The sequence below is a fragment of the Gavia stellata genome, chromosome 18 (genome assembly GCF_030936135.1).
Source record: "Gavia stellata isolate bGavSte3 chromosome 18, bGavSte3.hap2, whole genome shotgun sequence".
NCBI lineage: Eukaryota > Metazoa > Chordata > Aves > Gaviiformes > Gaviidae > Gavia > Gavia stellata.
In genome coordinates, this window is record NC_082611.1 from 3,350,406 (window position 1) to 3,366,282 (window position 15,877).

Here is a 15,877-nt window from a genome sequence, read left to right on the forward strand (position 1 = left end):
ATGCACCTGGGTCCTTTTGCAGATGGAGCCCCTGGCATCTGGTGGGCCAGCATGGCTCCCCCACCATCCCAGCACATCTGGGCAGCTGTGCCTGCCTGCAGCGTCCCGCGTGGTGCTCACCGTTTCGCCCCAGCAGCGCGCTGACATCAGCACGGCTTCCTGCCCGCCAGCACCGCCACGTCGTGCGCTCACCCTGTACCCCCACAGCCCCACACCGCGGGGCGGTGAGCCCCAGGCAGCCCCACGCCCCTGGCACGGCGAGCCCCTGGGACCCCTCGCCACCACCGCCCGGTGACAGCCAGCGCCATGGAGTCGGTGGCTCTGTACAGCTTCCAGGCGACGGAGAAGGACGAGCTGCCCTTTCATAAAGGGGACACCCTGAAGGTATGGGGAGCAGGGGGGTCACCAGCTATGGGGGGTCACCAGCCATGGGGGGCTGGATGCTGCTGCTTTGGGGGACAGAGTGGGCACACGGCATGGGGCGACACTGGCGCTTTCATTGCGCCTGGCTTTGTTGACTCTTTAGAGCTTTCTGTGGGGTATAAGGAGCCATCCTTGAGGTTTTTGGGGTGCGGAGCAGCATCTCCTGCAGCGGTGGGTACCCTTTGTCCATGCCACCAGCCACATCTCCAGAGGGGACCCAGCTGGGATGTGGCAAGTGGCCTCCCTGGCCATCAGTGCCACCAGCTGTGCTCTGCGGCTGCCCCCCCCGGGGCTGAAACACGTTTTCCCTGCCCCACAGAGACATTGGGGGCCACAGGGATCCGGCAGCAGGCAGCGTGTGCCTGAACACCCACCCAGGCGCTGGCATCAGGACAACCTCTCAGATGGCACCTGGGCATCCCAAAAAGCTTCGGGGGGGCTCAAAACATCCCCAGGGGACTGTGGCCCTACAATGGGTGCGAGGGCACCCGCACACTGCCACGCTGCCTGGCCACTCGCCCTCCCTGTGGGGCTCATGCTGAGGTGCTGGCAGCTCCTCCCGGATCCCCGGCACCCGGCAGCCCCCCGTGGGTGCAGCCACCCCCAGGGAGGGCGAGGGCATGGCCCGCCTGTCACCCAGGGCCCCAAACCCGCCGTGCCTGTCCCTGTCCTTGCCTCCCTGGCGTGTTTTCCCCGCGGCCCCGGCGCCGTGCCCCCGGGGTTTCGGATCCTGTTTGCACAGCTGTGCCGGCCCCTGGGCCCCTGCGTGGGAGGCTGGAAAATGGTGTCGCGCGGAAGCGGGTGTCAGCACCCTCACTCGCACTGGGGCGCTTCCTCCCACCGAGCACCCAGCTGCCACCGCCCCGGGGGGACGCCGGCCCCGGCTGCCACCCCGGCTCCTTCGGGGACAGATTGTACCCCCTTCCCTGGCCAGGAATTTGGGGCAACACTGGGCAACACCCAGCTGCCAGCACCCATCGTAAGCCAGAGCGACCATGAGCCGACGAGGGCTGGGGAGAGCAGCCACCTCTGTGCAGGTGCCCCCAAAACCCCCGAACCATGTCGCCTTTGTCACAGCCCCCTTTTCCCCAGGTTTCAGTGGGGGACGTGGGGTCTGGAGCAGCAGCGGGGGTCCCACTCAGCCCCTCTTCCAGGGGGACGGCGGCTGGGCTGACACCTCCCCGCGCCTCTCCCGCCTTAGATTCTCAACATGGAAGATGACCAGAACTGGTACAAGGCCGAGCTGTACGGCTGCGAGGGTTTCGTCCCCAAAAACTACATCAAGGTCAAGCCGCACCCGTAAGTACCATTCCAATGTGCGGGAAGCCCCACTCTGGCAGCACCCACCAGCACCAGGACATCCTCTCCCACCACCCAGGCAGCGATCCCAATGGTGCATCCCGATGCCCAAAGGTCTACCACGAGCCAGGGTAGTCCCACACGTGGGGAAACTGAGTCACTGAGCAATGGGGCAGGATGGAGTCTGCCTGCTGGGTCAGGGCACCATTGCCACCACAGCCAGAGGGGATGGGAGGCAGCAGCATGCCCACATACCCCCGACACACAGAAATTCAACTCTTGCACTGGGCTGCCCGCTAAATAAATGATAATTGGGGAACAACAAAGCGTTATGGGATTACGATGCATTAGACACAATCCTATTACTGTGTTATTAAAGCCCAGCATAATCCATCCCTGTTTAAACCTGTGTTTTATGTATCATTATCCTGTGGTAAATCACATTTAAATGCCATAGCAAAACTTGCCCGGGGCTGTGGCTGGGGAGCAGGGACGCGTGGGCTCGGGGCAGCCCGGGGCAAATCCCATCGCCTCTCCGGCTTCAGTTAACGAGCTGGGACGGGCGAGACACAGCCTCTTCCGTGCAGCACCTGGAGGGCCGGCACTGGGAGATGCTCTGGGCTAAAGTCGGTGGCTGATCATTCACGGGGCAATTTTAACAGGTAGCAGAGGGTCTCCGTGGCCTGGGGCTCCCAAATACATAGACGCAGCGTTGGCAGGGACGGGAGATGGGGACTCTGCTCCTCCACCTGATTTCAGCAGCTGCCAGCATTGCAAACAGGAAGGGTTTCATCCTGGCACGGAGGTTTTTCTGCTCTGCAACCCCCCGCCCATAGCACCTAGCAGAGCTGTTGCCATGGGGGACCATGGGACACGGCAGGGAGTGGGGGGACAGGCAGCAAACTGGGGGACGAGGTATAAGATGTGTCAAGCCGGGTGACAGGATGTGGTCGCGGCGGTCGGCGATGCTGCGCAAACCCTGCATGGACCAGGCAGCGCACGGGGACACGTCTGCACCCACAGCACCCTGCCATCCCCCCCTCCATGAAAGCACTGTGATACATCGGGGTGGGGGGCGGGAAGGGAAGGGACAAACTGCTGCGGAGGGGTCCCAGCCCCATAGGGAGCCCAACGGGGACCCTGGTCCTGCCGGCACCGGGCCTCTCGGTGCCTCCATCCCGCAGGGTGGGGATGCAGCACTGGGGTGTCCCCGGGTGTCGAGGGGTGCCCGCACAGCTGAGCCCGGTGCCCCTGGCAGGTGGTACGCGGGCAGGATCTCCCGGCACCTGGCAGAGGAGCGGCTCCTCAAGCGCAAGCACCTGGGAGCTTTCCTGATCCGAGACAGCGAGAGCGCCCCGGGGGAGTTCTCCATCTCTGTCAAGTAAGTGGCCGTGGGACTCGGCTGGACATGGGGCGGGATGGACAGGGGTTCCCCCGCAGCCCCCGCTTTGGGGACCGAGGGCATCAGGCCACCCTCGTGCGTGCTCCCCACCGTGGTGCTGGGGAAGGGGCGACCACCCTGCCCTGCCCAGGACACCTCGAAGGGGCTGCGGAGCCATATCCCCGACACATCCAGGCGCAGCCTCGCACAGAGCCTTCCTCTCCTTCCTCCCACTCTGCAACCTTCGCGCTCCTCCTCCCTCCCCACTGCTTCCTGCTCCCTGCCTGCACCGCTGGGCTCCATCGCTGCCTCCCCCGGGGTCCCTCGCTGGGGTGCCCCTAAATACAGCCATGTGGGTAACAGCGGGACTGGGGCCAAGTTGCAAGCGCAGCCCAGGGGACATGGCCTGGAGGAACAAGTTGCCCAGAGCATCCCCGGGAACGAAGGGCCACAGCATCCCAATGCTACAGGGCCGATGATTTTGGCATCGGCAGCCAGGGCTGTACAAAGGCAGCGTGCCAATGGGCAGAGCCTGCCCTGGGGCCTCTCGCCCCATCGCTGCCCCTTTCCTGCCCGGGGCCAGGGTAGCAGGAGCCGGCCCCAGGCCAGCCAGGCACTTTCTCACGCTGCTAAGCTCTAATTAAGCATTTAAGGAGGTTCTTGCCCATAATGAAAGGGAGCCGTGTTCTGCTGTGCGTCACCAGCGTGGCCAGGTCCCTGCCCCTGCCTGGGGGCCTGGCAGCGGCCGGGTCCCTGCAGCAGCCCCATGCCAGCCCCACGATGTGGGCACCCCAACCTGCCACCCCCAGGTACACACCGAGGGGGGTGCCAGCATGTGGGGCTGGCGAGGGAAATCCCGGCCTGTCCCAGCCTCCTGCGGCTTGGGGGTCCCCAGCGGCACAGGGGATTGGGAAGCCCAAGCCCAGATTTTGCAATCTCCTCCCAGTATGTGCTGAGCTGAGACCGGCAGCTCTCACCACACTTTGCTCAGATGTGGCCCCTAGTTGTTCCCTGGACAAAGCCACCTGCCCTGCATGTGCCCAGCGTGCTGCCAACCCCAAGCCCACGGGCATCCTGCTGTGCTGGGGCCGGGCACTGAGCTTCGGCTATGTGTGGGATGAGCTGTGGCAGGTCTCAGCTGCGGGTCCGTGTAGCTAGCATGCTGGGCACCCTCACCCACTGCCTTGCCAGTGGGGCCAGGAGTGACTCCAGTGCCACCATCACCCCTGGCCATGGCAGGATGGCTGTAGTAGGACCCGTGGGTGCAGCTGCACCCCGCACAGCTTGACCAGCCCAGCCAGCAGCCTTGGGGCTTTGCCCGCGGTGCTGGAAGGGGGTCTGGGTGCTGCCAGCATCCCAGGGCTGGGGTAACATCCATCCTCCATTTGCAGCTACGGGCAGCACGTCCAGCATTTCAAGGTGCTCAGGGAGAGGAATGGCAAATATTTCCTCTGGGAGGAAAAGTTCAACTCCCTCAACGAGCTGGTGGATTTCTACAGGACGACCACCATCGCCAAAAAGCATCAGATCTTCCTCCGGGACGAGGACCAAACCCAGGAGGTACCATCAGGGGATGGGTCCATGGGGACTTGCAGGGCTGGGGCGTGGGGCGACAGCACGGCCAGCAGCAAGGCCAGGTTGGGAGCCTGTGTCTGATCCTCTTTCGGATCCCCCATAGCTCCCCTGGTACCAGGGCTGCCACCGCCCCACTACAGTCCATGGGGAAACTGAGGCACGAGACGGGCCCATGGGTCAGCAGCACCGCCACGGTGTTGCTTCGCCCCAGACTGCGCTCACAGGGAGGCGGCACAGGGCCGCAGCTCCCGGGGGGCAGTGATTTCCTCCTGCCCAAACTTTTCCTGCTCCTCCCTGCTGGCCACGGGATGCTGGCAATGGCTGAGAAACAGCAGAGAGGGACAAAATGGAGGAAAGCAAATGGCTGGGAACAGAGCAGAGATGGGGTCCGGATGCCCCTGGGCACAGGCGCCCCCACCACCCTTGGGAGAAGCATCCTGGGGGTCTGGTCCCCAGCCCCTGTGTGAGCCCCCTCGGGGCTCAGCTCCTCCCGGCTGCTGCATCCCCGCAGAGGGGGACAGGGACACCCCGGTGCCCGGCTGGCGCATGGCCCCACACTTGGGCTCGGCTCGAGGCAGTGTGGAGCAGGAGAGGCTGGAATGTCCCGAGACAGGCAGCGCTGCGGGGAAGCTGTCAGGGTGGAGAAAAGCCACCGGCGCAGCTCGGCAGGGCAGGACAGGACAGGGCACAGCAGCTCGCCCCGGGCCCACACCACCGTCCCTTGGGCCAGGGGTAATGCCCGGGGCGGGTGGCAGAGCCCGACCAGCTCGGGACGGGGTGCAGCCAGCTTCGGGCGAGCTCCAGCAAAGCCGAGCCCTGGGGCGGCAGTTGTGGAGGCGGCAAAACTGGGCGCTGGGAGCTGGGCTGGGGGTGGCTCTGGCACCCAGAGGGGCCCAGGAAGGACCCGGGAAGGAGAGGGGTGCTGGTGGCCTCTGAGGGGCAGGGGTGCCCTGGACACCCATCTCAGCTCTCCCAAAGCAGCAGATCCCTGTGCCCTGGGGTGCTGCCCTGCACCCCAGCCTCTACCATGCACCCCAGGGTGCTCCCCTGCACCAGAGGCTCTGGCTGCACCCCAGGGCTTTCCCCTGCACCCCAGGCTCCTCCCTGCAGCCGGGGCCGTCCCCAGCACTCTGGCTCTTCCCACGGCAGGATTTCCCTAGCTCCTGTCTCTCGTCCTTGAAGCAGGCACCCCAGGTACCCCAGCACCCTCTATGCTTTGCCCCCCCCAGGCTGGTCCTTACCGCGTGGTGGCACAGCATCCCCGGCACGCTGGGGGCTCAGGCAGTGCAGCTGGGTGCAGAGGGGCTGGCGGATGGGGGCACCTCTTCCCCCCACCAACCGTTGCCCTCGGCTTTCCTCCAGGTGAGGAGACCCAAATTCGTGCAAGCCCAGTTCGACTTCTCGGCCCACGACGGCTCCCAGCTGCCCTTCCTCCGCGGGGACATCATCGAGGTCCTGGACTGCCCCGACCCCAACTGGTGGCAGGGAAAGATCTATGGGCGCGTCGGCCTCTTCCCCCGCAACTACGTCCACCCCATCCGCAAGTGAGCTGCCGCCGGCGCTGCGGGCGAGCGGGGAGGACCATAGCCCCCGCTGCCCCCCACTCACCGGAGCTGCTTTGTGCCTGCACGCAGTCTGCGCATCCCTTCGGCCCCACGGACGGTGCCCGTCTCCATGCCAGGCTGCCGACGCACATGGTCCCGGTGCCACGTGGGCTGTGCTGGAGGTAGAGGCCAGGCTGGCGGTGCTTGCCATCCGGGGACTGCCTGGCTCCTGGCTCTGACACCCCGAAATACCAGCCGTGGCTCTCCCTGCTCCCCTGACCCAGGAGACCTCCACCACCCGCAGCCCCGGCATCACCTCTCTCTGCGGGCTGGCAGCACTCCTCCCCAGGGAGGGAGCGCAGAACACTGAACTGGGGCCATAAAAACTTTTCCGAAGCCGTGACCCAGCAGGATGGCAGCAACGGGGGAGGAAGAGCATGTGTGCCCCAAACCTTCGCTCCCTGTAAGCGAAGCCCTGGCTCCAAGGAGGGCTGCAGGCAGCTGGGATGCGGCCAGGTAACGCTGTGGAGGGATGCCGGGGCTCCGGGGCGCCGGGGAAGGCTGGTCCGGGGGGATTCAGTCCTGCGGGTGCTGTTCATAGTTGCAAACTGTGGCTTTTTTTAATATTATTTTTTATTTAGAGCTAGTAAAATGTGTTTGGGTGACACCCTGGAGCATGGCCACTCCTTTTCCACCACCACCATGGTGGTCCCATGGCCACGTTTGCGCCTGCTGCTTCGCTGTGGTTTTGCTTCCCCTGCAGCCCCCATTCACCCACCCCGATACCTCTCCCCAGACCCTTCCCAGGGACTTACTGCCCCCACAAATGCCCCCCGCACCTCACAGCCCCCCAAGATGCACTCAGGGTCCATGGTGCTGAGAACGCCCAGCTCATTGCACCGGTGGATTTAAACATCCCATGTCCCAAATGTGACAAATAAAAACTAGCACCCAAATCCCCATCTCTCCCCCGCCCAGCGCATTTCCCCCCCTCAGGGGCTGGCAGGCCACTAGGCAAAATAGGCATAGCAGAAAATATTGACGCACATCAGGACAACGGCGTTGATGCCACAGACACGGGCCCAGAAGAGGGGCTCCGTGGCATCCCTGAGGGCCGCGGCCGAGGGTCCCTTATACTTTGATGGCTGGTGGGTGCCCGGGGCGGCTGAGCAGGAACCTGGCACAGAAAGATGGTGGGCATGGGGGACAGGGGGTCACGGGGACCCCCACCTCCCCACGGGTGGCACGGCCCCGGGGAAACTGAGGCACAGGGCATCCATGCTGTCCTGCTGCCTGTTACAGGCAGGGAGTGGGGGGCACCGGGGATGCCTCCCCTGCCAGGCACTCCCGAGGACACACTCACCGTCGGGCGTTCCCTGGGATGTGCCGTCCACGGAGGGCTGGGGGGGCTCCCGCGAGAGGGTCCACCAGGTGAGATCCTTTAGCTGGAAACCGAGGCAAGATTTGGTGAGAAAACACCCCCCGGGCCAGATCCCCCATGGGGACCCCCCGGCCGAGCTCGGGGTGCACCTGGGCGACACCGACTTCTCTGGCCGAGGAGGTCTGGTGGGTGGACGCAGCCATGGGGGCCAGGGTGAGGGGTCCCGGGTACCCTGCTCACCCGGGCCAGGGGCGGCGGGGGGGTCAGCAGGCTGCCCCCCACCACAACGGCGCCCGTGGCGGTGCAGAGCAGCACGGCGAAGTGCAGGTAGTGGATGTCGGTGAGCAGCCAGGGCCGCCGGTCGGGGACCCCGCAGCGGGGCGTGGGGTGCGCCAGCTCCAGCCCCATCCTGGCCAGCCCCAGCGCCAGCCCCGCCATCAGGCCCCAGAAAGCTCCCTGTAAAGCAAAGGTCCATGGGGGGGGTGGCTGGAGTGGGGACAGTCACCCCACGGCGGAGCCACTCCCTCCAGTCAGCCCTGGGAGAGGGTCGAGCAGCAGCCCCTGCGTGTTGGGACAGCACCCCGCACCCCGGCCAGCCGAGCCCTGGCCTAAACCTGCACCCCCTTGGCAGGGGATGTCCCCTGCTAGCCCCATCAGCTGTGCCATGCTTGGTGGCCACGCATGGCAGCACCTGCCTCCTCCTCCTCCTCGCACCAGCCACCCACCAGCTCCCTGGGGAAACACTTTCCGGGCTCGGCTCCTCTCCCCAGCCCCTCCAGCATCGCCTCCCCCTTCCCTCCTCCTGACCCCCCGAGTCCCACTGGGTCCCCAGAGCAGAGCGGGCACGGAGGTTTTGGCACCACCGGGTATCCCTGAGCCATCCACCCCGGCGTGTACCTGCTCGTTAGCTCGGGGCCAGAAGACGGCCAGGATGAAGACGGTGGTGACGGGAGGAGCCAGGTAGCTGGTGACAGCCTGGATGTAGACGTAGAGCTGGCCACCGCTGGAGCTCTGCAGGATGGGGATCCAGACCACGCTGAGGGCCACCAGCACCACTGTGACGACCCTGCGAGCGGCAGCGATGCGGTGGGGGGTGATTTTCCTGTCCCACCCACACCTCCTTGCACCCATGGCATCGCCTTGGCGGTGGGGGATCCCCAGGGTCAGGGGTTGGGTCCCAGTGCGGGTGCAGAAGAGCTGGCCGGGGGATGCCGGGTACTCGGCACCAGGTGACATCGCCGGGGCTGCGGAGGACGCTAATTATGCCGGCTCCGTCCCGGGCAGGTGAGCGCTCCCCAGGCCCCTGCCCAGCCCTGGGGGCTGCTAAGTTGAACCCCCCCCCATGGGGAAACACCGAGCAATGGACATTTTTGCTGTGAAAAGCCCCCAGCCGCAGAGGCTGGGTGCTCTGGCTGGATTTGGATGATGCTCTCGGCATCCCTGCGTCCACCCAAAGGATCCAGGGTGAAAGCCGGGGACGTGGGCTGAGCTGCCCTGTGCTCAGCTTCCCCCCAGCCAGGCTGTGACGGAGGGGTGCGTTTGTCCCCCAACACCACCCCGTCCCCATCCTCGCCAAAATCCCGGCCACACCCTGTGTCATCACCCTCCTCCGAAGGAAGAGGTGTTGGCCAGACCCCAGTTTTTTGGGCCCAAGCTGAGCAGGCAGGCTGGGCAGGACACGTCCCAAAAGCCACCGTATTTATAGCTCAGCCCGGCTTGTACACAGCTTCACAGAATTACCTACGTCTCCATCTGCTCGTCTCGAAAAGCAGAAGTAGGAACAAATAAAAGCAAAAAAAAGCAATGAAAGCATCTCTCGACGGAGTCCCCCCTGTCTGCCTGGCACGCTGGAAAGAGGAAGAAGCCCGAGCAAAAAACACACGCCCTGACCCAAGGGGTAGGAGGAAAACCCCGTGTTCCGTACGTCTTTAAGCCACAGAGGATGCTAAAAGGTCATGGGAAAAACGGAGGAGTGTCTGAGCGCGGTGGGGAGCTGGGGGTGCTGGGCAGCTGTGCCCCCCTCCGCACATGGCCCGAGGTCAGGGTCCGGGCAAGGATGGAGGGCAGAGCCCCGGCACAGCCTGCCGCGGGGGGGATTTGGGGAGGATCGGGTGTTCTCGCCACCTTGCCATCGCCTCGGTGCAGAGCGGGCTTCAAACACCAGCGGGGATTTCCAGCCAGGCAGCACAGCCGCGGCGGGAGCTCAAACCCCCAGATCCAGGAACCGGGAGCTCTCTCTGATCCCACGAACAAATCCCTTCCCTCCCCGTGCTGAGCCGGACGGGGCATCCCCACCCCGGCAGGGCCGGGGGGCGGTTGGGACCCCCCCAGACAGCTACTCAGAAATAACTCCAAGCCGCCTGTCCCTGTGCTGGCAAGTAGGAAAACCTCAAACGTGCAGCTTAAACAGCTCTTTTTTTCTCTCCAAAACGTTTATCATTTGCTATATTCCCGTGGGGCCGTACGGCGGCGGTGGTTCGCAGCACCCTGCTCCCACAAATCGCCCGATGCACTAACGAATCACTCGGGATCGACTGCAGCAGCGACTCCCGCCCCGGGCGGGCAAAGCCCTTCGCAAACACTCATTGACTGTCCTTGGGAAAGCTCTCCGGCGTTATTACACCCCTTGTCACCAGCACTGAAGCCAGTGCCAGGGAGGGGAGAGGCAGGCCCCGAGACAAGCACCCCAGTTCCTATGGGGGAGCCGTGCGGGACCGCGGTTCCCTGGGATCGACGCCCATCCCCTCCCACCCTCCGGAGATGGAGGATGCCAAGAAACAGCAGCTCCCGGAGCCGCCGGACCAGCCAACCCTCCTCGCAGCCCCAACGCAGCCCAGCCAAAGCCCTGACCCAGATTCCCTCCTTGTTATTTTCTGCCCCGCGCCGAGGACACTCCCCGTGCACCCCGGCACCGCGGCGGGGCATTCCCCAGCGCTGACTCTGCCGCCCGGAGCGTGGCACCGCGGGTGGGTTCCCGGGCTCCCCGTCGGCACCCGCCGTCTCCCAGGAGCAGCCGGGACATGTGCTGGCAGCGCTGCCCTTTCCCACCTGGCGAAGGTCCCCTGTGCACTTTGCCTGTGACCTGGTCGGGGAGCAGCCATCGGCTTCCCCCTGGGAACGGGCTGGAGGCGGCGAGGGAAAGGCTTCGCGCCGGGCACAGCCCTGCCCCTCCAAACACCCCGAACGCCCCGTCTGCCTTTCCAGCGCTTTCATACATAAAATAATCCAAGGGCTTGTTTTCCTTTCATAAGCCGGGCTGAGCGCAGGCACCTTGCAGGCTTCCGGGCACCAAAGGCAGATCACAGAAGGCCAGACCGGCCCCGCCGGTCTCCCCGAAACTCATGGTCTCCCCGAAACCCACAGTCCCTACCTGCCCACCAAGAGCAGCTCTCGCTCACCAGCCCCTGGCCTCAGCTTCCTCCAGATGTCCATGGTGAAGAGGGTGCTGCTGCTGTTGAATATGGAGGTCAGGGACGACATGAGCGCGGCCATCATCACCGCGATCATCAGACCCCGCAGCCCTGGGGAAGAGAGGCATCGTCAGGGAGCAGCCGAGCTGGGGGCGATGGGATGGGATGGCATGGCATGGCATGGCATGGCATGGGGCAGCCCCGATTCTTTGCCCAAGGGTAACACTTCGCCCTCCCCAGACCCACACCAGGATCTCCCCTGGGGCAGGGATGGGGTCTGGGGACACCCAGCTGCACCCTGGGATGCTGGGACCCTGTGCTGCCCTGGGTCACCCACATCCCCTGGCCTTACCAGGGTCACCCAGGGAGGGGCTGCAAGGGCCATCCCCTGCATGAGCCCACCGGGACCGGCCACAGGGTCCCCCCCGCGACATCCAAGCAGGAATGGGCTGCACGGGCAGCCCCGCGGTGCGGCAAAGCGACGGAGGTACCTCCTCCCACCCACCTACCGCTGGGCATCAGCTCGACCACCAGCTTGGGGTAGGCGATGTTGGAGCAGCCCACGGCGGCCCCGCACACGCGGACGCACTCCTCGGGGTCCACACAGGCCACGGCATCTGGGGGACAGAGGCAGGTGACACACCGGAACCTCTCGCAGGGTGGGGGTCAGCCCTGAGCACCCTCCCTCCCCCAGCACCCCCTCCCACCAGGCTGGATATTGGCCCCTTGCTACAGCCACAGCGCCCAGCCCTTGGCAGGGGACTGGGGGGAGAAGCAGGGAGCACATCCCGCGTGGAGATCCACCTCTGCCTCCCCACAAGCCTCGTTCCGCCCCATCAATCCCAGCACAGGCAGGATGCGGGCCGGCAGCATCACCCTCACCTCCCACTGCCTTGCACCCAGTCCAGCTCCAGTCAGATCTACTCTCCCTGAGCCCTCCCCATATTAAAGCCAGTGACAGCCGCCCCGGGGGGGACCTCCAGAGCCAGGACAGGCCCCAGCGGGACCCGGGGCTACGGCCGGAGGTGGCAGAGCCCCATGGGCAGGCGCTGCCCATCCCCACACACGGGGCCAGGCGGGTTCATGCACCGTTGCAGCAATTACCTCCGCATGGGCAGCACCCAGCAGCTCCCTGGGACGCGCGTGGCAGCTCGCCAGGACCGTCAACGCCCAATTACTTCTATGTCTCAACGAGCGCTGAACCCTTTTTTCATTGTTACGCTCATAAAATATTGAAATGGATGGAAATTAATGTCAGGCATAAATATGGATGGGCTGCCTGGCTCTCCGGTCTGCATCCTCCCGACGAGGAGCACGGGGAGTAACGTGGGTGATCCCCAGACACGACTGGGAGCATCGTCCCGGTCCTCCTGTGTGGTGACCCCCGCCGAAGCAGGGTGCAACCCTCGGGCCCCCAGCAGCAGTGGCTGGGGAAGGCAAACACCAGCTGGTAACACCTCGGGGCTTTCCGTAAAGGAGTGTGGGGTGCGATGGGGTGCAACGTGGGGCGCAGTGGGGATGCAATAGAGTGCAACACAGGGTGCAGGCGGCAGATGACAGGCAACGCTCAGCACATCCCAAGGACGCTAAAAGCTAAAAAAGCCCAGCCTGGGCCGCCTTTACCCAGGGTTAGAGTCAGCGCCGGGGCTCCGGTGACTCTGTTCTCCAGCAGCTGTGAGTAAAGCTGCCATCACCGCTCCGTGCCTCAGTTTCCCCCCCTCTAAAACACCATGCTGTGTGCAGCTCCATGCAAATGGCTGACAGCCGGCGGGTGGAAGATGCTCCAGAGTGCAAAGCAGCGTCTGGGTGTTACAGCCCAGCCAAAACACCCGCCCGAGGGCTTAGCTCTGCCACCAAACCCCTCAGTGGGACCCGGGAGCGTGCGGGAAGCGGGAGCCAAGCCCGGTGGGGCGGCCAGAGCCCCCGAGCCGGGAGCAGAGCCAGGCGTCGTACCCCACTGCCTCGCGTTGTCATTAGGCCCTCTGCTAGAGATGGGAAATTAATTAGGAGCTTGTAATTAATGTTTCCATTTGCAGTCGGGAGGAGCCGGCCCCAGTGCCAGCTGCGGCAGCGGGGCCGTGTCTGCGCCCTGTGCTGCCTGTCTGGCTGGGTCAGCCCGGGGCGGCCGAGCAGGGACACCTGCGACGGCGGGGACCGACCTGCTCGGCCGCAGCGACCTGTCCCTGCAAACAGGCAGGGGATTACAAAGGAGCTGCTGGCTTTTTCCCTGCACCAGGGCTGCACGCAATTCGGGTGCTGAATTCGCCATGTGGGGCGAAGACACCTGGGTCCCCTGTCCCCAGTCCCCTGGGAACGGGGGACCCAGGTGTCTTCACCCCACGCAGGGGTCAGGCGATGCTCCAGGTGTGGGGCTCTGTGGTCCCAATCCCCCCCTGCCCGCGCAGCTGTAGGAGCCAGCACATGGCACGACGGATAGGATGCCGCATTTACGCCGCCGTGTAATAAATCATAAGAGCACACACCCCGCTGAAGAGACCGTAAATCTTGCACAATAAAAACAGAGACGGGGCAGCCAGCGGCGGCTGAGGTGGGTACAACCGCAGCACACTCCAGCCACGCCGTGCACACCCACGCTCGATGCGCCTGCTCCGATCTGGGGCATCTCCCAACCTACCAGGGCCGGGCCACCGCGGTGGGACAACGGCCAGGGACGAGGTCCCGGAGCTCCCCCGTGGGTGCTGGCTGGGTGCTCGGCTCTGTCACGTTTGCTGTCCCAGGTGCAATTCCATCAGCGAAGGGGCCACCACTGCTTGCTCAGCAGGGCTGGGATTTCACCTAAAATACCCAGTTTTGCCTCTAGCACCCTCGGTCTCCGCTGCACCCCTCGCTGCCGAGGCCACAGCGTGGAGGTGACGTCCCACCACCGGGAAATCCCCGTGGGGTCGGTGCAGCCTTTCCATAACGTCATCAGCTCCATCTGAAACACCTCCCGAGCCGATATTCGGTGGGAGCCAAACACTTCGTTCCTCCCCATGTCCTGATCCCAAGACATGGCTGTCGCATCCCCACATCCCTGTGTCCCCCAGCCCCTCTGCCACCTCCTGCACACGACAGACCAGGGCTGGGCACAACCCGGTGCACGATTTCATGCAGGGGGGGTTGATTTTGCCAGCCTTTCCCAAGCACTGGCATAAAACCTTTTACTCCAATGCAAGAGGAGAAAAGCTACCGTTTCCCCCAACAGCCCACTACTGTAACCTAAAGCTGAGCAGGTATCAGCTCAGCCTGCCCCAGCCCAGCTTTGAGAAACCCCCGCTGGACTTTCGTCCCTTTCTGCACATTTCTGACTCATTTTTCCTCCCAAATCTTCCCTGGGCTCGGCGCTTCGCCACGCCGTGAGCCTCGGCCAGGGACAGGGCAGCTGGGATGCTGCATGGCCACCGTGTCTGCGCTTTGATGGCCGAGCACCCGGGCAGACGGGCGGCTTCGCCTTGGGAGCCTGACTCAAGCTGGGCTCTCATTTACACGGCTGCGAATCCAGATGAGCTGCTCCAACACGAGGGAGCGAGACGCAGCCCCTGGCACTTTCCTTTTTTGCATCGGTGCAAGAATCTGACCCCGATTCTTGAAATTCATCTTTATCTGAGTTTCCAAGTAGAAAACTCCGTGTTTCTGGCTTGTGAGCACCAACTGATGAATCCAGGGTGGGGTTTTTTGCCCATCTCCCAGTTATTAACACAACCTGCTATAGCAAGGTCAAGTGCCGTGACTGTGTCCCTGCTGCAAACCTCATACCAAAGCAGAGCAGTGTCTATAGAATAGAATAGAATAGAATAGAATAGAATAGAATAGAATAGAATAGAATATTTTAGTGGAAGGGTCCTACATCTCGTCCAACTGCCTGACCGCTTCAGGGCTGACCAAAAGTTAAAGCATGTTGTTAAGGCCATTGTCCAAATGCCTCTTAAACACTGACAGCCTTGGGGCATCGACCACCTCTCTAGGAAGCCTGTCCCAGGGTTTGACCACCCTCTCGGTAAAGAAATGCTTCCTAATGTCAAGTCTAAACCCCTCGGTGCGGCTTTGAGTCATTATGGCAGCTCCGACCCTGTGCTGCTCCCCGGCACCCACCTGGGCTCCGAGCTCCCGCGCAGGAGGGTGAGGGTCCTTGCGCTCGGTGCAGGAGGGGTTAACCACGAGACAGAGCCGCTTTCCTGGAAAATATTGACTTACCAGCCGGGAGAGGGGATGATTTCAGGGGAGAGACACTTTTTTTTAAGACAAACACCCGAACGCCTCCCCAGCAGCCCACCGACCTCCCGCACCCGCAGGGTCCCGGGGGACTCTCAGGCCAGGGTGGAGGTGTGAGGACAGCATCAGCCGAAAGAGTTAATGTGCGGGCAGGGCTGGGAATGTGTGAAGGCAGCATGTGACTACAGGTGGGGCAGGGCGGAGCGATGAATCACTCTTTTGCTTTTCCTCTTTTCACTTCTTGCTGTTACCTGTCCCGGGCCCAGCACTGCGCGCTGGCAGGAGCCCGAAATAATCGACCTGCCAGCCAGGGCGATGCACAAGAGGCTGACGGAGACGTTCACTGCCCTGAAACCCACCGGCTGACCCAGTTCTCCAGGAACGATAACGAGGGACGGTGTCTGGGCCGAGAAATCCTGCTTTTCTCTGCCCTCTATTAAGCCGCCTTCTTGTTCGCTTGTTTTCCATTTTTTATTTTATCTGGTATTATCGTTGTCTCGAAAGAGCGGAGGATGAGAAGAGCGTGGACCCGGAGGTAGAGGACCTTCCCGGCGGTGCACGTGTGCCCGGGGCCGTCTCTGCCCCGTCGCATAGCCCCGGCCGTGGGGAGCTCCAGGTTTTCCTCGCCCGGAGCCCTCTCGCCACGCAGAGC

At 63.8% G+C, this 15,877-nt stretch overlaps 2 protein-coding genes across 4 annotated transcripts in view; one reads left to right on the plus strand and one right to left on the minus strand.

Annotated features, from left to right (window-relative positions):
• Window positions 1–306: 306 nt before the first annotated feature.
• GRAP (GRB2 related adaptor protein) lies at window positions 307–6,226 on the plus strand. The gene is made up of 5 exons (XM_059826492.1): window positions 307–384; window positions 1,625–1,722; window positions 2,981–3,103; window positions 4,495–4,663; window positions 6,041–6,226. The coding sequence occupies exons 1-5, from the start codon at window positions 307–309 to the stop codon at window positions 6,224–6,226; spliced, it is 654 nt and encodes a 217-aa protein (XP_059682475.1).
• A 1,006-nt stretch (window positions 6,227–7,232) lies between these two features.
• The window catches only part of SLC5A10 (solute carrier family 5 member 10), a 41,294-nt gene continuing 32,649 nt past the window's right edge, over window positions 7,233–15,877 (minus strand). For 2 of the 3 annotated variants that reach the window (XM_059826693.1, XM_059826695.1), the window contains 6 exons: window positions 11,523–11,630; window positions 10,974–11,124; window positions 8,501–8,669; window positions 7,844–8,059; window positions 7,582–7,667; window positions 7,233–7,329 (listed from right to left, as the gene is read on the minus strand). In XM_059826693.1, coding sequence (XP_059682676.1) covers window positions 7,233–7,329; window positions 7,582–7,667; window positions 7,844–8,059; window positions 8,501–8,669; window positions 10,974–11,124; window positions 11,523–11,630 — 827 coding nt within the window. The remainder of the gene's footprint in view (window positions 7,330–7,581; window positions 7,668–7,843; window positions 8,060–8,500; window positions 8,670–10,973; window positions 11,125–11,522; window positions 11,631–15,877) is intronic. The other variant, XM_059826694.1, reaches the window with a different exon arrangement.